Below are 19,770 nucleotides of genomic sequence, written 5' to 3' on the forward strand. Positions count from 1 at the left end.
GAGTTCAAGAAATGTTTACGTTTCTACAAAAAAATGCAATTTTCACTTTTAATTAAATCGTGCGGCCCTTGTAGCAACATACTGGTACGTAACACGACCATGATGCATTCTGTAGACTATCTGAACTTAAGATGCATGCGCTGGAATGCCACTGAGGTAAAAAGGTTCATGAGGCAACAGTTTTATGTTCATATACTAATTTTCATGAAAAAATTAAAATCAACATGTACTAATATCTTCAAATTTTGCTTAAACCAACTTGTTCGAGATAAGCAGACTTGAAATAACATCCGCGTAACGTGACGATGTGTATCTCGTCTGTAGCGCCGAGTATATTAAACTGGCATTGAATCCTTGCTCAGATTGTTAGTCGTGTTCACTTTTTGATCAGATATTTCCTGATTTAATTCAGAGTTTTGCCAAGTTTATACTTTTATTTAGTTGTTGTACCAATGCTTTGTGTTAAGATATTAAACTGATGCTTTTGGCTTGTTATTTAAATAAAAATGTATGTAGAAATTATTATATTATTCAAGCTTAGACACTGAGAAAGTATGGTTATGGTATTGGTTCAGGAACTGCTTTAAAACGGTACCCAGACACATTGCTCACGTACTGCACTGTGGGGCTCCAGTGTACACTGGATTGCATTAGAAGTCTGCTGAATCTGACTGCAATTACTGTAGAGTGTAGAGAGTATAATCTCTATAATGGAGAGCTGGCAGAATATACCTATAATATAACTTGCTGATATAATCCCCCCTCAACCTGGGAAACACAAGTATATTTTCAATACATAACAAAAATATTATAAACAGGTATAAATTCATCTGCCACATGACGATGTGGCATATACACACTCCAGAAACCTCTCAAAACTGAGATTCTGCACTCTTCTGCGACAGAAAACATACTCAGAAAATCCTCTCAATCATGTGGTCCAATGATAGTATTTTCCAAACGCTTTTTCATCCTCGTGGCGATTCCTCAGGGCCTCTGTGAGTCACAAAAGCCTTTTCACCATTTGGGATGAGCGAAGGTGATGTTGTACTGCTTTGCCCACCGTGCAAAGACGTGCTTCTCTGTAATAAAGCGATGGTGGTTCCCTCTTCGGTCGCCCTCATTCTGTATGTATGTTACACATTCTTCAGGCCCCCTGGGCTTGTAGTAGTGGTAGGGCATCTTCTTGGATCCAGGCTTTTTTCTAAAAAAAAAAAGAAAGACAGAAGGAGATGTACGTATGTATGTAAGGAGAAGAAAAAAGATTATAATATTAATAATTAGTTTAACAACCAGTTTATCTGTGATTTGTAATAATGTGGCAACTAATTGGTTGATAGTGTTTTAAAGAGTCTACATTGGATGATTAGTGCCATCATTATACTCACCCACAGTGGTTGGGTGGAACCATCCCATATACTTTGATATTATCACATATCTCGATGGCTATGACCATGGTGAACCAGCCTGTGCTCAACCATGAGTGAGATTTTTGTCTGAGAAGAAAAATGGAAAGTGACATTTAAGTGGACCGATACACCATAAAATGTGATTCACATTACACTAGTTCCCTAAATACTCACCTATCTCGCCCCGTCTCCTTGTGAAACAGGTTGTCAAATCTGCGCATCTTGCTGGCTGTGATACTGAAACACGACAAGTTGCTGTAGGTCATGCCGACTCTCTGGATTAATCTGTACAGGGTTCCTTTGGCCTCCTTCCCGATCTTGTTTGGGGGTCCCCAGAAGATGATCACAGGGTTGCTGTCGGGCCGTTGTAGGAACTCTTTAGGCCTCCGGACCACCCTGAACACACTGGAGTGGGCTACTACCCTCAGAGAGGTCTGGTTCCCTACATCAGTCTCGTAGCCCAACGTGGGGGCATCATTCATACGAATCACACACTCCGTACGGTCGATCTCTTCTCCTGCTCCGCTGCCCAGGACATGGCTGGAGCTTGTCACCAGCGCACAGTTATGACAGCGTAGGGTCATATTCTGAAAAGAACATACTTTTTTAAAGCAAGTATTAAAAAGTTTGCCATGAGGTTGACATTTTTGGTTTTAGTGACATGTCTCGTCAATAATAGGCTGGATTGAAATTTGGTACACACATTCATGTTCCTCACAGGGTGAACTGTAAGTTTGTGTTTTCGACAACTGAAATTTTAGGTGACTTCAAATAAGCAGTAGGTTTTCTGCCTCTCCCTGCACTGTATATTATTTACTATCTTTGTCAGTTTTGTGTATTTTCTAAATTGTGCAAAACTAAACAAAAACTTTTCCTAACAGCATTCTCATCAGCCTCAGCTGTATATCGGTTTTAGTGATAATTAGCAAATGTTAGCATGCTACACTGGTTAAAGGTGTTGCAAACAACAGCACGCTAATGGCAACACTACTGAGAACTGTATTCAGATGGCTGCGTTATAAGCACCAGATTCAGGGTGGATTTAGGCTCCTCATTAGTGGCAATCATTTATCTTTTTAGTTTAAGCTCACGTATAATGTTATGATAAAGACAAGCAGATACTGGTTTCACAGGCCCGAAAGAAAAAAACTGAAAGTGGCTGGCTCATTTTCATACTGATCATGCCTTACATAAGCTGTAGCTCTTCATTGTTGTGATGTTTCTCAAGGTGTGCCACTTCCTTTTGGTATCTTTTGGTACACAGTGTTTACAGTACAGGGCTTGAGTTGTGTGCAGTTGACATGTCGTGATCCTAACATTTTTGCATATATCCGCATTTTCCACTGATGTTTATCGTGAAAAATGAAATTACATGCAAACTAGTATTAGGATCAGTCCTTGAGTGACAGAAAAACATTATCTCACTCTCAATGACATGCAGTAATCTCAGTAATCTAAACAAATATGGATTTCTACATAATCAAAGTTTACTGAACATTTCTGTGTACAGCCTATGAAGTACCTTGTTCCCAGAAACGGGCACATAACCGTCTCTCCCAGCCCACTTCTTCAGATCTGTGGTCCTGAGCGTGTGTGTTGTAGCCACACGGAAGGGAGCATAGACATCATCGGTGACATTATTGGAGCCATACAGGATGAGGAGTGTCATGAGGACAAAGATGGCTGCCAAGATCACCATCCTGTGGTTCTGTTGTCCCTGCAGTGTAAACAACAGCGGTGAAATATAACTAAGCACATTTACTCAAGTATTGTGCTTAAATACAGATTTGAGGTACTTGTAGTTTACTTGAGTATTTCAATTATTCCACTACATTTCAGAGAATAATTGTACTTTTTACTCCACTACTTTATTTAACAGCTATTGTTACTAGTTACTTTACAAGTTTAGATTTTGCGGGAAGCGCTAACCACTGTAGCATCCTTTGTTTTAAATGACAGTAAACATAATAAACATAAAAAGTTTGGACTATTGGCTGGACAAAACAAGCAATTTGAAGATGCTCTGTCTTACCTTCCCACTGAGCTTGAGCCCCATGCTTCCCGGTCAGGCTGTGTACCAACACACTGGCTGTGACTGTCTGTCATCATACCTGACAGTAAGAGAGACAAATATAGCTGCTACAGATTGAGATCCACCTGTGCTAACAATAAGACACACCTCTCCTGATGAATATCCAAATATCTTATTCAGATGTTGCTAGATTTACGTGTCAGTAGGGACAACGATGTCTCAGGTATTTACAGTTATTTATCATCTTAATTGATAACAAAATATGCTAATTAATGTCATAGCCTAACTAGCTATATTTGATCTTATATTTACCTAACACAGTAGACATACAAGTCAATAAAATGTTATTATTTTGATTAAAAACACCATCCTACGCAGCCCTTGGCCGTCCGTTGTTGACGTACATTTACTGAGAATTTAAAATAAAAAAACAATAACCCGCTGATATGATTAAGTTATTAACTAGCATGGCATGTCAGAGTGTCTTAATCAACACCAGTGTTAATTCGGCTTACCGTTTCATGGCCTTTGCGGTCCTGGTGTTTGACGTCTCCCTCATCTCTCATCCCCCATCTTCCTGCGCCACTTGGTGACGTCATCACCACGTCTTTCACTGCAGCACGGTGACGTGCAGTGGGCTGTCCGACTTCATCAAGTTTGATACCAGAGACGCTCTGTGGATGATGTACTCCATAAAAGCATGCTTAACAAGCTAAATCAAAGTGTGTGGTGTTAGAGAGACCCCCCCCCCCCACCCTTAAAAACACCTTAAATTCAGGCGCCCTTAACTAACTGTTTTGTTTGAAGGGGTACACGGCCTTTCCCCCCTAAATTTACTCATTCATTTGAAATATTTTGGGTGCAAATCAATATTATTTTAGGTTATTCATATTCATCCTTTAATTGGTTCAGATTTAGGGTCAGATACTGGATAACAAAATTAGGGGTTTTCTAAGTGATGTTCTGGATGTGTATGGGGGTATTAAGGGCTAATCAGTGAAAACACTTGTGTAGGTGGACAATGGGTGTGACGAGCCTTTAACTGAATTCACATGTGTACATACAAGATACAAGATCTACGAGGGACAGAGGTACCGTCTATTTGTCTATAGTCTCATACAAAGTCAAGCTCACACACAAGCAGACTGTATCTGACAGCAGATTTATTCATATTAACACTGATCTGCTGTGACCAGTGGTCAAGTTTACATTCAAGTTTTTACTTTGCGCAGTTCACAACATAAGTAGATTACTTATGGTTACCAAAAAGTCATTAATAATACATTTTAAATTAAAACGATTCATGTCTGAAATGTACAGTAAAATACTTTGACACAGTAGTTTGCTCAGTAGTGCATATACTATTAGCAGTCTTTGGAACTAGTCACAAAGTAAGCATTATGCAACTGAAAAGGCAGCGCTATGTTTTTCATTGTAAACAGGCAGCAAAATACAAAGGGTGAACAATTTCAAAGTTGATGTCTGAGGACAAGTAACTTGTTTTGTGTGTATGGTATCAGGCCTATTACAGTCAAAGTTAAAACAAGACAGCAACAACCCCATTTTTAGCCTTTGACCACAACTTTCTGCAGGTTTCTGTCACAGGCTCAGGGTGACACGTAGTGGTGGCCACCAGTGCAGCGGCACAGTGTGTTAGTGTGCCACCAGCCTTCAAAGAAATCTGGTGGGTCTCCATACCCCCTCCCTCAAACACACAATAAACTAACCACAAAGATCATTCTCATTGTATTTAATACTGTGTTTGTTGGTCATTGATCAGCATTAAAGCTGTGGGCTGTAGATCAGAGAACTTCTGTGTGTGGGGCGGAAAACTAGACATGGTGGACAGTAGACCTCTCTGCAGTTGCAATTTAATACTGTCTTCTCTGTGGTTGGTATACACACGTCAGCACATGTAAGCACAACTGCAAACTGCATCATCACTCTTTGGGTTAAATGGCACTCAGCTCCCAAAGGAAATACCTGGACAAATGAATATGTGCACATACAATGTTTTGATGAATAAAAAGCTTACTACTACTACTTCAAGCATTTAAACACTGTAACTGGTTGCAGTCAGGGCAAGTAATCTGCATAAAGCTTCAATATCAAACTTTATAAAAGTAAAAGTAAGTAGTTTATGAAGAATAAAGTATCAGCCTGAAGCTGCATGACCCAGTATGTTGATTTGCTGTTGGTCTGGTCTATGAGCATGAACCTCTGGCCACAACAAAAACAACAGAGGAAAGAAAGAAAAGGATCATCAAATGAAATGTGCCACACACAAGACTTGGCTGAAATGAACATCAGTTTCGCTTTTTAAAATGGCAGACTGTCCATGGTGCTGGTTTACTTTAAATAAATTTGACTCTGCTTCAAGGCAGACATGTAATGGACAAGAGTGTCATGTTCTATACTGACCAACTTAACAGGGTGGAGAGCAGGAAAAACAATACTGGAGCTGAAACGATTAGTCAGTTGATCAATTAGTCAATCAACAGAAAATTAAACAGCAACTTTTTTTGGTAATTGATTAATAGTTTAAGTCATTCTTTACGCAAAGAAATCCAACAATTCTCTGGTTCCACCTTCTCATATGTGATTACTTGCTGGTTTTCTTCATCTTCTATGATTATAGACAAATCATTTAAATACGTCAACTTGACCAACTGAGATGGACTTTTTCTTTTACAATTTGTACACCAAACGATTAATCATTAATCGATGAATTGATAAAATAAATGCCAGATTAATTGCTAATGAAAATAATTGTTAGTGGCAGCCCTGAATAATACACTTCCTGTTTCAAAGAGTGAAGGTGCAAACTGTAGCTGCAGGCCAGATTGCAGCATAAAATAAAACATTGGGCAGAATAAGACCGAAAGTCAAGGCACAGGTATAAAGAAATTAAAAAATGTAAGCTTTGGTATAAACTGCTTTTAGTGTTTAGTTTGGTGGCTTAATATTCTTTATCAGTATCTATACTTACATATGGCTATAGATGACATATCGTAGAGGTTCCATGGTGTAATGGTTAGCACTCTGGACTCTGAATCCAGCAATCTGAATTCAAATCTCCATGGGACCTTAATTGTAAAACCTCCCCCTGGGAATTCTGATTCTGAACTGTATTCAGTAATACTGACGGTGGTATTTTACCACCTGTTGCGGGTTAAAAAGTATATACTTATGGTTGCAGATCACTTTATCCACTATGAGCCAGTATCAAATGGGGCCCTTTTCTACTAAAGTCAAATTCCAAATGAAAGCTGGACTCCAACAGTAACAGTGCCATGTACTTGATAAAGTTTCTGCTCAGGCAAAATCTTCAGCAAAGAGGGTGAGTACCGCTGTACGGTCGAGGAACATCTTCTGGGTTTTAATATCGCCTTCTTTAGAAGCTCCAAGAGGGGTGTTTAAACTCCATCCTGTGCCGTGTTGCCCACTTGGCATAGATGGCCTTCTCGGTGATGAAGCGATGACCCCCACGTTGTGTGTGCTCGTGGACCCTGTACATCCGGCACTCATCGATTCGATTCCTCTCATAGTAATGGTACGGAACAACACTGTGATTGGCTCGACTGTCAGGAGGAGTACAGTTAAAAGTTATTTACGATACTCAACTATGCAAAAAAAAAAGAGTTGGAGCTTGAATATAGATCATAAAATTGGGTCTCACCTGCAGTAGCTGTCATCTATCATTCCATAAACATGGATGCTGTCACACATGTCTATAGCCAGAATCATTGTGAAGAATCCAGTACTGAGAAAGGCCCCCGTCTTCATTCTGAGTGAGAGACACCAAACATCTGTTTAAAACTCTTGTATGACCAAAGTAAAACTGGGACCAGTGATTAACTGCACATTACACCATTACTGTTACTAAACAGCATACTCATTGTAAATGACCCCAAAGTTCATAACTGAAATGTGTAAAGCTTGCGTATGGAAGTGTATTTTGTTTCATGGCTTTTATTTGGTTATTTCCTGTACACACGGAAGTATCTTATTTTGAAGGGAGCTTTGTGACAAACGGAAATTAACGGGAAAAAGAGTTTAACAGTATGGTAACAACCGGAGCTCATGGAGATAACGTTAGATAATTAATACGGCTGACCGGGTGTTATTTTTTAGGTTTAATGTGTTTAAGCGAGTTTATTTAAAGTGTTAAGTTAGCTAACTGTGTTGCTATTAGCCAAAACCCAAATGTAACGCAGATACGGTCCAGAGGAGATGTAATTTATTGTCTTGCCTTCTGTTCGTTTACTTTTCTGTTCAGCTCCATTAGACTATAGCCTACCTGTTTTTCCCTGTTTCATTCTGAAACACGCCATCACAGTACTGAACCTTCTCTCTGGTCACAGCGTAGATTCTGACGTTAGGATACTTCTTTGCTATTTTCAGGAGTGTATTGAAGATGCGTCCTTTCCCGTCCTGTCTCATGTTCCTCTCGGGACCCCAGACCACATATGTGGTGTCTGCCGACTGCTGGAAATAGTAGAGCTCGTTTTTCACCAACAGGGGAACGCTGGTGTGAGACACAACCCGAACACTGGTGCGGTTCCCCACGTCTTTCTCATACCCCCGTGTGGGTGCATTGTTCATCCGGATCACGCATCCCATCTTGTCTATCTCCTCTCCAACGCCAGCTCCGAGCATCTGACCTGAGCTGGAGACCAAGGCACACTGGCTGCAGTGCATGTCCAGGGACTGTTGACAAAGAGGGCAGGACAAGAAAGCTGTTTTATCACTTGAACCATGTCAATGTCACAGGCCTCCTCAGTGTACCTAGCAACGACACTACAGCTGGATTATGTAGGTGGTGGTGTAATGTGGAAGACCTGGTTCAGCAACATCATCTGCTATCTGGAATATTTTCTTGACTGACAGTATGTTTTAGACTAGTGGTGCCCAACATTTTTTTTTAATCAGCCATACCCCACAGCCCTGACTCAAGCACCCCTTCATCGACACCACCACATTATGTTACGTGTTACAATATTTTGTCAGTGCTTAGGTCCGTTAGGTTAAGTTTGCATAACACTTGGAGTGGGAGAAGCTGGACGTTTCAACCGTTAATCCATTTAGCAAACATGCTCTGTGGGTTTACTGTGGGCAGGGGCAGACACACACTAATCCCATGAGGGGCCCACAGCAGTTTTGCCCTTTGAGACCTTTAAGAGCGGTTTCTATGTGCAAATACCGTTAACCCATGTGGGCCCACTGTGAGTCAACCCATTGTGGGCCAACAGCACATTAGTTGTGTTAAGGCGCAAGTATGCTCTATCAGAGCTGCTTGTCAGATGGTCAATAGCTTTGGAAACCCCTTCCCCTCCAATTTCAGTGACTTTCTGAAACGGACAATCTGACATTCACACCCACTTCATGTTGTGATTGGCCAGCTGTGCAGAGGTGAGAAAGGAGCCGGGGTTTGAACTTCTCTCTAGCGCTCTTTGTCATTTGTTATAAAACTATTTCTGTCTATTTCTGTGAACGACTGAGCGCAACTCTGTTCTGGACTGTCTGCTGGGCTCCATTGAGGAGGCGGGGGAGAGGAGGACGTTAGTCAAGCTGACATCCATCATGGACAACACCTCTCACCCCCTGCACGAGACTGTGGAGGCCCTGAGCAGCTCCTTCAGCAGCAGACTGTTACACCCACGGTGTAAGAAGGAGCGCTACCGCAGGTTGTTCATTCCTACAGCAGTTTACAGTTTAACAGCACTATATAATTCTGTACATAAACCTGCACATCTGTACATATTTATATTTTCCATGTATATATTTATTTTGTTCCCCATATTTTTTATATCTGTAATTATTATATGTATATTGTTTTTAAAAAAAAAAATACTGTTTTTTTATTGACACAGTGCTTGTCTGCTGTGTTTCTGCACCTTTCTGTCTTTGCTGCTGTGACTTGTAAATTTCCCCGCTGTGGGATAAATAAAGTCTAAGTCTAACACCATGGATGCTTTCCAGGAGAGACAGCCTGAAAATGGGTGCATTATGCCCATATTTAAACGATACCATGTCATACCAATAAAATTCAGTTCAATGTTTTAATAACTGATTAACTGACATTCCCCAGTTCCAGCTTTTAAATTAGTGACAGTAAACTGAATATCTTTGGGGTTTGGACTGAACCAAACAAGCAATGTCCAATGTCACCATGTGCTTTAGGAAATTGGGACAGACATTTCACTATTTTATAATATTTTATGGACTAAATGATTATGAATAAATCAAAAAAATAATTGACAGATTAATCGATAATGAAAATATTTTTTTATTGTTCAGCCTATCCCTGACCAGTATCTGTCTACAGGGCAATACTGGGGCAGCACAGCAAGACCACTACTTCTGGACAAGATATGAAACTAAAAGAGCAACATTTTATATGTGAAATGTGAAGGATCCAAAACTATTTTCAGGATCACCATTAACTAATGAGCTATGACTTGGACTCAGACCTCCGGAAGCTGTATTTTGTGTAGTCCCAGCCCTGCCTCTCACCTGGTCCATCCTGCCGGGGCTGATCTTCATGTAACCCCTGAGCCCGGTGCTTTGCACAGCAGGCGATGGGCCGTCCCGTGTCATCACATGTCCAAACCAAAACAACAGAGGAAGGCTCAGGCTGAGCAGGCACAGCCAGCGGAGCATCTTTAGCGGCAGTGGGAAAAAGTGGAAGAGAGCGGTTTAGGGTTTAAGGATGCACATCCGGACATGTACTGAACATCCATCTAGTTTAGGTAGTACACATTACATTCAATAAGCTGCTCGTTCTTACCAGAGGTTTCATATCAAGGCCTTTGGGAAAGCCCTGCTCCAGAGAGCCCGGCGGCACTCATTTCCCCAGCCGTTTAAGTTGAGGCAGAAGCGGCGAGGGAAGCCCAGCCACGGACGAATCACGATCAACAGGATTCATATTTACGGATTTTAATGGCTGCTCTCAGTCAATTCTGATGAGTGATCTCAAATCCAGGACCCTTTTCTTTTCGGAGACACTGTAGTTTTCATCGCCTGGCAGACGACAGTTCCGCTAATCTACTGCATTTTATAATTTGCTATTATCTGGAATCTGTTCCGTTGTTTACTGTTATCTCCCGGTGTGCTGACACAGTACCCACAAATGGTTTGTAGAACCGCACTGTGTTCCTCTATCCAGAACACAGCTTCCGGTCCGGCTTTTTCCACAACAAAGTGTCATCTGAACACATGCAATACAAAAGTACTCAGGCAGGAAAAAGCAAATATACATTTATACTAAAACATGACCCTAAACAAGATACTGCACAGTACGTACAACAGGCTTTGAGAACTACTGCACAAGAGATGAAGTTCAACGCACTTCGCGCTTTTATTCTGAAAGGTGCATGCCAAAATCGGAAACACTATTTCTACATTATTGTGGTAAACTTGACGCACCTGTAGCAACTTTGTGATGCCGCATTCAAGTGCCACTCGTAAACTTACACAATGCAGAGTTACATTAAATTACTGTACTAAAAAGTCGTTATTTATGCTAGTTTTCGAGGGCTGTTCTCGGGCATCTTTGCTTGCTTTTTATAAAAACACTATTATAACAAAGGCGGGTCTCTGTACCAGACAAAGATGTCTGTTAGCTAAATAATGTTATGTTATGTCCAGGAGCAAAAGTACCAAGAAAAGAGAGATTTGATTGTTAGATTCTTAGGCACGTAATTACTTAATAATTTGTCAGATTATAACAAACATAATTAATGTATATGTCTTTCCTTCGTTTTTACAAATATATGCACCACGGGGTACTTTCTGACAGCTTTTACCTTTTGATTTTTGTCCATTCAGGGACGACGCTCTATGATCTACGACCTGATTGGATTGTAAAAGTTCTTGCTCGTCTCACCTTCCATCCGATTGGTCAAGAAAAAAAGCAACGTTCCATACTCCTCGCTCCATTGGTTGGTGGTCGCGTCAGTATTCCTGCGTTTGCGAAGCCCTCGCCCCCGAGCAAAAAGCTAGTGTGCGGCTTTCACTGACTGTGACACAGGAATGTCCTTCCCTGCCGCCTTGGATGCTCACGGTATGTACCTTTGTGAGGGATTATGTTATTAGTTGAGCTGCTGGTGCGGTGTACCAATAGCCGCCGAATCCTCCGTGGTGTCAGTTTAAAGCCCCATAGTCAGTGTCCGGTTGACAGGATGATGCTGTGGTGTGAAGTGACATATGAGGCTGTGCTAGGCTAGCTAAGTGCGCTAGCTAACGTTAGCATGCTCGCCTGTGAGGGCTGTTGCCTGCTTGCTAGTGTTGATTTTGGCCGGTCGTTAACACATTTTTCAAAGACAGAGCTCAGACTCGCTGTGTGTTTTACACAAAATTTGGAAGTTTGATTCCTGATCTCAACTTCCTGGATGGGCTGACTGCCTAACGTTGGCTTGCTATTCACCTTATAGTTATGTCTCTTTCAGCTAGCACCCTCTCCATTGTCAGTAATTTGTCCTGTCTGACTGGAAAATGATTAATGATTATTTTGTCAGTCGATGCCTTATGGAAGTACTCAGTTTTGCTCCAAAGTGAGCCGGTCTCGTGTTGAAGCCGCTGCTGTTTGTCATGTAGAGATGGTGTGCGTTAACCTGGACAAGTGGCTGCATACCAGACAGTGTAGATTGCTAAGTAGTTGGAAGAATGTCAAGTTGCTCTGCTGCTTAACAGCTTGATTTTTCCCAGCTTAATCTGTGTCTGAGTGTCGAGGGTTTGTGCCCTGGAGCAGCCTGTCTGTAGAAATAACTGTGTCTATTGATGCCATGTCTTTATCATTACAACAAGGCCTGTGCAATGTAAAGCAGCTCTAAAGAGAGCACTTGGTTTGGCTTGTACACTCAGGTAATTTCCAAAACCCATGTCTTGTCTGTTGTAGGGTAATAAATCTACAGTCAGACACAGGACCAGTGTGGAGTGCAAGCCTGGAAGTGGATGACGACAGACGGTTCATCACCAAGCCCTGAGCTGGCTGATCTCAGAGCAGAGAGGAGAGCTTGTTTAGGGTGAATGTGAGGGAGCCTTGGAGAGCTGTGGCCTGAAGGCATTTCGATTTCTGAGATGTCAGTCAAACAAGCAGACGGGATGTCCATCGCCCAGGCTTTGGCCATGACTGTAGCAGAGATACCTGTGTTTCTCTATTCCACATTTGGGCAGGTAAACCACTTTGCATTGATGGTTAAGTTTTGCATCTCTATACACCAGCATTATTTGCTATCCTGTGTTGACTTGTTCAATAAAACATTTGCCTCTCCCGCGTTCAGTCCATATTTTCTCAGCTAAAGCTTACCCCAAGCTTGAAGAAGGTGTTGTTTGCCACAGCACTGGGCAGTGTAGCTTTGGCTCTCACCGCTCATCAGCTGAAAAGGCGGGGGAGAAAAAGGAAGCAGGCAACACAAGGGAAGGAGGGCCAGAAGACTGTGGGAATACCTGAGGCGCTGATGAAGACAGGAAGACCCTCATCATTAAAGAGAGGTGTGCATGAAGAAAGTTGCATTGAAAATTTGCGAAATTATAATTTTGCTTTGTAGTTACTGGTGTATCAACATCTACTGAGAAATATGCAGACAAGAGAATGTTTTTCTCTGTACAGGTGTGTTTCCTGGCCGACAGATGATGAGTCCCAGCACTCGGAGCAATGACACCATGAGTGGAATTTCTTCCCTGGCCCCCAGTAAACACTCAAGTTCTTCACACAGCCTGGCATCTGTTAGTTTTACAATTTACAACTAATTTTATGTCATTTTTGCTGACCATTTCCCTTATTCCACATTTTCCTAATGTGTCTCTTTGTCTGTGTGTGTGTGTTAGATGCGGGTCCCAAGCTCTCCAAATCAGTCAGCCAACCCATCCACCCCCTGGGAAGCGGAACCTGTGGTGGAAGAGTCAGGGGCAGTAGAGGATGCAAATGCAGAGAATCTCTATTTAATGGGTAGGTATTTACTATTACTCCTGGTTTTATAAAAAAAAATGCAATACACAAATACACATTTTTTTCTGTGTTACTGACATATAGTGTCAGGGAAAGAGAGATAAGCTCTACTTTCCTCTTTGTATTTGTTAAGTATTTTTTAGTCAGAAATAACAATTGAATGATGAAATGAAACAAACAATGTTTTGGTGACTACTGTAAAAACCAAACGCTGCATTGGCAGAAAGAGGAGGTAAAATATTCACAAGTGCAGTTTGTAATCTTTGCATCTTGAGTATCATGTAAAGGTTATTTGTCTTTATGATGTTACCATGTTATGATAGCCAAAATTATAATACGGCACACATTTTCTGCTGTTGCTAATGTAGCACAAGTGGGGCTAATCTAGGATATAATCAGGTAAATGTTGAACTCTTGGACCCAGACTGCTGTTGTTTGTCATTGGGATTATCCTGCATGAATTCTGTCATTCTCAGTTCTTTCCTGCCCCCATTTTGCAATTGTACAGACTCAGGTCACTTAGACCTGCATTAAGCAATCATTTTGATAAGGTAAGAATTGCCCCAGTGTTGAAACCAGTAAGAAATAACACCAAACTTAACTTAAATTTTATCTCACCAGTAGACAGTTCAGTTAAGTCTAATCGCCCTTTTCCTTTTTTAGGGATGGAGCTGTTTGAGGAAGCTCTACAAAAGTGGGAACAGGCCCTAAATATTCGCCATCACACCCACTCGACCTCCAGCAACAACAGCCTTGTTCTGCAGGGGGCAACGTGTGGAGACTTTCCTATGGTAACCATCCAACAATCATTACCAGTACAGACTGCTTAAAATTCGTGTACATGTTTAGATTCCTCTCCAGTCCGAGTACAGTACTGTATCTTATGTTGCAGTTGTTTTTTCACCTACTGTACTTGTAATGTTGTAATGATGTTGGTTTGCTCATAGTTGACACAGTACCAATACGGTTCAATTGAAATAATTAAATTGGTCCTTGACTTGAGCTTTTTATTATATACTATTAAAGTAACTTTGGGCCTGTTTTATGCTGTTTTTCCTCTTCATTATAGGTTGAAGTCCGTAATCGAGTGTTTGCAGAGAAGTTGGAGACACTACTTCACAGGGCGTACCACCTACAAGAGGATTTTGGCAGCACTATCCCAACAGACAGTGTGCTGGCAGACTTTGGTAAGAGTCATGTTGAGCTTATATGTAAGCTTATATATAAGCTCAACATATATATCACCCTAAAAGAATGTATTACAGACTCAAGTTCTGAGAGAGAGTTGCACCGTGTAAAAGAACTTGGTTTAGGAAAAATCTGGATGAAATTAAAGGTTGCACAGGTTACAGTCAGGAATAGAATTGATACAGAGTCTCGTGTGCCCCCACTGTGTTTTACAGTGGGGGCACACATTTTATATCTATATCTATATTTATAGTACATCTGCGTTTTGATTCTTGCCCTGTCAGTCAGAGTTTGTGTTGCTCCTTTGGCAGAGAGTGAAGGAACTCTTATCTTGCCTCAAGTGGAGAGTTTCCACAGACTTCGAGACGATGATGCGACCACTGTTACCTCTGACGATTCCTTCTTCTCGGCTGCAGAGGTTAGTTCCTTTCCTCTGCTCTCTAAAGACTGACAGAAACCAATATACATTATGGCAGTCACTGTTTTCCCAAAGCCCCCTAGTATTTGTATCACATACTAGTACACTCTTATGTCTTGCAGATGCATTCACATCTGCTGCTTTTCTATGTAAAAAAGATGGTGACTGTACACTGAGGTGTGTGTTTTGTCTGTGCAGCTGTTTGATGCCATGTCTCTAGAAGAGGTCTACCAGCCACTTAAGCCATCAGCTCTCTATGAAGAAGCCTTGTCTCTGGTCCGGGAGAGCAAAGTGGCCTATAGATCCCTGAGGTAACTGTGAAGTGTAACATCAGAACCTCCATACTTAAAGCAGTGACAAACCCACAGACAATGATCACCTGACCCTGCGTTACCCTCAGCTCTACGTGTTTTAGTGTCTTTCAGCTCGACAACTTTGGCCACTGTTCACCGTCACTGCTCTCATCTGTGTCATTTCCAGACAGCTAGACAGACATAGTTAGCAACTAGCTGGTGAACATAGTGGAGCATATAGCAGCTAAAGAGGCAGATATTTCCCTAAAAGGAGAGTGAGCATTGGACTAAAAACTCATCAAGAGGCCAGAAAAAGAAACATGACTCCAAGTAAATGCTAATTAATGTAAATAGATAATTGTTTGCTTACATGTTCGCCATATCAAGACGAAAGTTGATATGTCAATGTTGCTCTCTCTCTCTCTCTCTCTCTCTCTCTGTCTCTCTCTCTCTCTCTCTCTCTCTCTCTCTCTTTCACTCTCTTTCACTCTCTCTCACTCTCTCTCACTCACTCTCTCTCTCTCTCACCAGGACTGAATTACTTGAATGTTTTGGTGACCAAGACTTCCTTGCCAAGCTTCATTGTGTGAGACAAGCATTCCAGGTCGGTTTCAGCTTAAACAACAATATTACGTAGATCATTCTCTTTGTTTGGACGATTGCAATTATTGTGATAACCTCCAACATGAACTACTTTCCTAATGTTTTCGTACCTGCAAACCTCATCAAAAGCTCCACAAAGTAGCTGGTTGTTGGTTGGCTATAAATTAGCAGCATGAGCTAGGTTAGTCTTGTTTGTAAGCTGTGATCATGTGGGAACGACTAAACTCAGAAAGCACTGTTGGCTGATGTCACTTTCAGCAGGAAGGCTGTCTTAGTAACGCTCTTTTCAAATCAAACCCCACAAAAGCTACAAGGTCAAATAAAAAGACAGCAGCTGCAATCACTTACACTGCGAAACATGGATGATACCCACTACTGATACCCTCCACTGTAAATCAGATTTCCCCCTGAGGGATAATAAAGATCTGACACTGATACTGTGGTTATTGTCTTCACAACTTTAGATTTTTACCTTTGGTCTTCAGTCTCAGACAAAATCCTGTTATTCTACACAAGTTTGGTTTATTTGGCATGTGTGGTGACAACTGCGCAGCTGGAGTTCATATCTGCTGTGTTTTTTAGTGGATGTGTTGAACTCTGCAGTGTTTATCCACCCGTACAGTGAGAATGGCTGTACTTTGCATTGCATTGATCAGTCCCTCCCTGCCCCCTCCTGAGGAAGATGATTCACTTTCAAGTTAACTGTGGAGCTGAATGTGGTTGTGAAGCACGTTTAAAGCAATCATTTGCAGCAGTGCAGCATCACACTTTGTTGCCAACACCTAAAAATAAGTTGGAGCTGTGAATAAATCAATAAACAAATAGATTGATAATTGCTAACTTTTTCTTTTCAGGTCCTGTTGTTAGATGAAACCCACCGCACATTTTTCATGGAGACCGGGAAGCAAATGATTACGGGGTTAATGGTGAAGGCAAACAAGGTAAAACCCCCCTTGTTAACTTGTCCTATTTGGATAAACGGGACAGGGTTCTGCTTCTGGGGACATAGTTGCACAGCTGTAACTAATCAGTTCCTGTGTTGTTTTTTGCTTTAACGCAGAGTCCCAAAGCCTTCCTGGAGAGCTATGAGGACATGCTGCTTTACACTCAGAGAGAGGAAACGTGGCCCATCACTAAGATGGAGCTGGAGGGCCGAGGGGTCAGTAATGCATGTCATTCTGTCATGTTATCTCTTCATTTTGTTTTCAGCATGTGCCTCTTAACAAAACCACATGTAGGTGCAATGGATAGACCCTGTGTGTGCTGTCATGAATGTGTTTACAGTTGCTCAAAGGTCTATCAGGTTATTATTATTACATGGTAAGAAAACATTTAAGGAGACTAAATCTTTGACTAAATGACATTTCGCTTTTGAATTGTTTTTACTTTTTTGTGTTTACAGTGTTGTTGTAACTGTAAGCATATGTGTTTGTTGGTTTATTCACGGGAACACGTTTTTTCAAGGGATACTCAGACAGTTTACATGAACTTGAGATATCCTGTGACTAACCTGAATTAAACTTTAACTGTAGTACGGCCAACAGTCGGGTTACTCTGTGCTTCACTCCTAATTGTTCCTAACTTTTGAAATTACCCCAGAGGTTGATGAACAACATCATGAAATTACACATGTATTTATTTCTTTTTGTATATTTATATTTATAATTTGATCCTTATTTATTTAATATCTTACTAATATATTTGTATCACTTATTTATTTCATTGTCAATTTATTTAATATAATTTTGACTCATCTAATCTTCCATATCTTCCTTGCCTTTGTTGGCACATTGCTACATTTCTTGGGACATTCCCGCCACCAACTGTTAATCAGTGAAGAGTGTGAAACCATCACGTCACCTGAAATACTAATAAAACAGGGACCCACTCTTAAAAACATTGCTTCTCATTGGTTCTCATGCCATGTTCTGTGCAGGTGGTGTGTATGAACTTTTTCGACGTAGTGTTGGACTTCATCCTGATGGACGCATTTGAGGACCTGGAGAGCCCTCCCTCCTCTGTGGTAGCTGTGTTGAGGAACCGCTGGCTCTCTGACAGCTTCAAAGAGACGGTTAATTGAAACACACACACAAATTCCTGGATTATGCCACTGATAGTTTAGTCACAAGTTACTCTAATAACGGAGTTGTTTTCTTCTGTAGGCTCTGGCGACCGCCTGCTGGTCTGTCCTAAAAGCAAAAAGGCGTCTTCTTATGGTGAGTTTGAGTGCTTTTTATTGCAGCTTTTGTTTCTCAAAGTGCCGTTATCTATCTTTTGATTCTAACGACTCGTTCTCTTGCTACTCTCCACAGGTTCCTGATGGTTTTATCTCCCACTTCTATGCCATATCAGAACATGTGAGCCCAGTGTTAGCTTTTGGGTTTTTGGGACCGAGGCAGCACTTAAGTGAAGTGTGCACAATCTTCAAGGTGAGAAGCTATGATTTTGACACTATTTTGGAAAGCAAATTTGTCGTGTCATTTAAAGTGGATTTAAAGGATTAAAAGTTTACTTTACTTGTCATGAGGAGTACTATATACCCTGCAAAACAGTTGCACGATATCTTCTGTGGCTCTGGAGGAGCAAAAATAACCATAATGGCGTCATCAGGGTTATCTCAATTTTGTATTGAAATATGCAGATGTAGGATCCAGTGTTTGGGGGACTCATATTACTGCCTAAAAGTCAGGATATCTTAGCCTCAATCAGTTTCTAACAACACCCCAACTTTATGAAAGAGCTTTATTGGACTTCCATAAACTTGGGAGGCTTGCAAGAGACACAGATGAGGCTTATAAAGAATTCAAATCAATAGAGTACCCCTTTTAAAGGTGGAATCACCATGTTACGTATATAACGGTTTCTGTCATTCGTTTCTCTCCATTCCTCCTGCAGCAACAAATCGTGCAGTACCTTAAGGATATGTTTGATCACGACAAGGTCCGCTTCACCTCCTCTCAGTGCTTGGCTGAGGACATCCTGAACCTTTCCCACCGCCGGAGTGAAATTTTACTGGGGTATCTGGGGATCGATAGCCTCCTGGAGCTCAACGGTGCCCTGCCCAGAGACACAGACGGCTCTCCAGGGCTCAACTAAGACGAGTAGGGTCACCAAGGGCTTTACTGGGCTTGTACGGGCCGAATGCAGGGGGCTGAACGGCAAGGACTCGCGGCTCAACACTTATTCTTGTATCTCCATTATGACTGGATTGAATCATGCTCCTGTGAATCAGCATCATTCGTTCATTCGTCTGTGCTCATCAAACACAACTACTGTAAGAGGATATATTTTCACCAGATCTACAGTATCACTTGTCCTTGTACTAATGAGGGAGAGCGGTTGGATAATGTGATTCCATCTCCCCCTCGTTGTCAGCTGCTGTTTTGCGTATCAAGAATGCCTCGTGTAGTCGTGTAATCTCAGACGTGTGAGGACTTGTCTCTGCCTTGTTGGATGAGATGGATACTTCTTAAACAAAAAAGACACACCTGACAGAAGCGCTCCCACCACATCACATGAAGACTGGGTCGACTGTTACTCCACATGGATCGAGTCACTTCAGAGAACCGGTGGTTGCATCGTAACCTTCCATTCATCTGACTTGTGAGAAAAGAAATGGTGCGAGAGTCTGTCGTTTTGTGCGTTTGTATGTTTTATATTAAAGGAGGAAAGATATTTGTTAAAACCATGATAATTCCTGACAGGCTTGGCCAACTGAAGACTGAAGACCTCACTGATTGTTCTTAAATCCTCTTTAATCTGAAGAAGTATTTATTCCAATTGGGTTTAATCGAGCACGCTAAGATGTCACATGTCTAAGAGACTGTGTTAAATGCAAAAAGACACCATGTAAAGTTAGTGTAGGGTGCTGACAT

The 19,770-nt window shown here is 41.4% G+C and overlaps 3 protein-coding genes across 3 annotated transcripts; 1 reads left to right on the forward strand and 2 right to left on the reverse strand.

The window, feature by feature from the left end:
- Positions 1-322: 322 nt before the first annotated feature.
- st6galnac6 (ST6 (alpha-N-acetyl-neuraminyl-2,3-beta-galactosyl-1,3)-N-acetylgalactosaminide alpha-2,6-sialyltransferase 6) lies at positions 323-3,492 on the reverse strand. Its single transcript, XM_070924696.1, has 5 exons — positions 3,442-3,492; positions 2,932-3,126; positions 1,584-1,996; positions 1,389-1,496; positions 323-1,204 (listed from the first exon to the last, which is right to left on the reverse strand). The coding sequence occupies exons 1-5, from the start codon at positions 3,463-3,465 to the stop codon at positions 1,018-1,020; spliced, it is 927 nt and encodes a 308-aa protein (XP_070780797.1). The 5' UTR covers positions 3,466-3,492; the 3' UTR covers positions 323-1,017.
- Positions 3,493-6,835: 3,343 nt separating this feature from the next.
- st6galnac4 (ST6 (alpha-N-acetyl-neuraminyl-2,3-beta-galactosyl-1,3)-N-acetylgalactosaminide alpha-2,6-sialyltransferase 4) lies at positions 6,836-10,104 on the reverse strand. The gene is made up of 4 exons (XM_070924565.1): positions 9,958-10,104; positions 7,742-8,151; positions 7,121-7,228; positions 6,836-7,022 (listed from the first exon to the last, which is right to left on the reverse strand). The coding sequence occupies exons 1-4, from the start codon at positions 10,102-10,104 to the stop codon at positions 6,836-6,838; spliced, it is 852 nt and encodes a 283-aa protein (XP_070780666.1).
- A 2,405-nt stretch (positions 10,105-12,509) lies between these two features.
- Positions 12,510-18,991, forward strand: miga2 (mitoguardin 2). Its single transcript, XM_070924563.1, has 15 exons — positions 12,510-12,618; positions 12,726-12,936; positions 13,055-13,170; positions 13,273-13,393; positions 14,057-14,184; positions 14,463-14,580; positions 14,866-14,999; positions 15,198-15,310; positions 15,824-15,896; positions 16,750-16,836; positions 16,956-17,054; positions 17,832-17,966; positions 18,058-18,111; positions 18,208-18,324; positions 18,791-18,991. Exons 1-15 carry the CDS (start codon positions 12,523-12,525, stop codon positions 18,989-18,991), a joined length of 1,803 nt encoding a protein of 600 aa, XP_070780664.1. The 5' UTR covers positions 12,510-12,522.
- Positions 18,992-19,770: the final 779 nt, after the last annotated feature.

This window comes from Enoplosus armatus, chromosome 18, assembly GCF_043641665.1.
Source record: "Enoplosus armatus isolate fEnoArm2 chromosome 18, fEnoArm2.hap1, whole genome shotgun sequence".
Taxonomy (NCBI): Eukaryota; Metazoa; Chordata; class Actinopteri; order Centrarchiformes; family Enoplosidae; genus Enoplosus; species Enoplosus armatus.

What these genes read in the sequence shown, in the direction of transcription:
- miga2 (XM_070924563.1), top strand. Translation starts at nt 12,523, where the DNA reads ATGTCAGTCAAACAAGCAGACGGGATGTCCATCGCCCAGGCTTTGGCC. An exon ending in AGAGAATCTCTATTTAATGG is followed by an intron (nt 13,394 to 14,056) that starts GTAGGTATTTAC and finishes TTCCTTTTTTAG; the next exon opens with GGATGGAGCTGTTTGAGGAA. An exon ending in GTGTGAGACAAGCATTCCAG is followed by an intron (nt 15,897 to 16,749) that starts GTCGGTTTCAGC and finishes TTTTCTTTTCAG; the next exon opens with GTCCTGTTGTTAGATGAAAC.
- st6galnac4 (XM_070924565.1), bottom strand. Translation starts at nt 10,104, where the DNA reads ATGCTCCGCTGGCTGTGCCTGCTCAGCCTGAGCCTTCCTCTGTTGTTT. An exon ending in GCCCCGGCAGGATGGACCAG is followed by an intron (nt 8,152 to 9,957) that starts GTGAGAGGCAGG and finishes CTTTGTCAACAG; the next exon opens with TCCCTGGACATGCACTGCAG. An exon ending in AATGAAACAGGGAAAAACAG is followed by an intron (nt 7,229 to 7,741) that starts GTAGGCTATAGT and finishes TCTCTCACTCAG; the next exon opens with AATGAAGACGGGGGCCTTTC.
- st6galnac6 (XM_070924696.1), bottom strand. Translation starts at nt 3,465, where the DNA reads ATGGGGCTCAAGCTCAGTGGGAAG. An exon ending in GGCTCAAGCTCAGTGGGAAG is followed by an intron (nt 3,127 to 3,441) that starts GTAAGACAGAGC and finishes TTTACACTGCAG; the next exon opens with GGACAACAGAACCACAGGAT. An exon ending in TGCCCGTTTCTGGGAACAAG is followed by an intron (nt 1,997 to 2,931) that starts GTACTTCATAGG and finishes TGTTCTTTTCAG; the next exon opens with AATATGACCCTACGCTGTCA.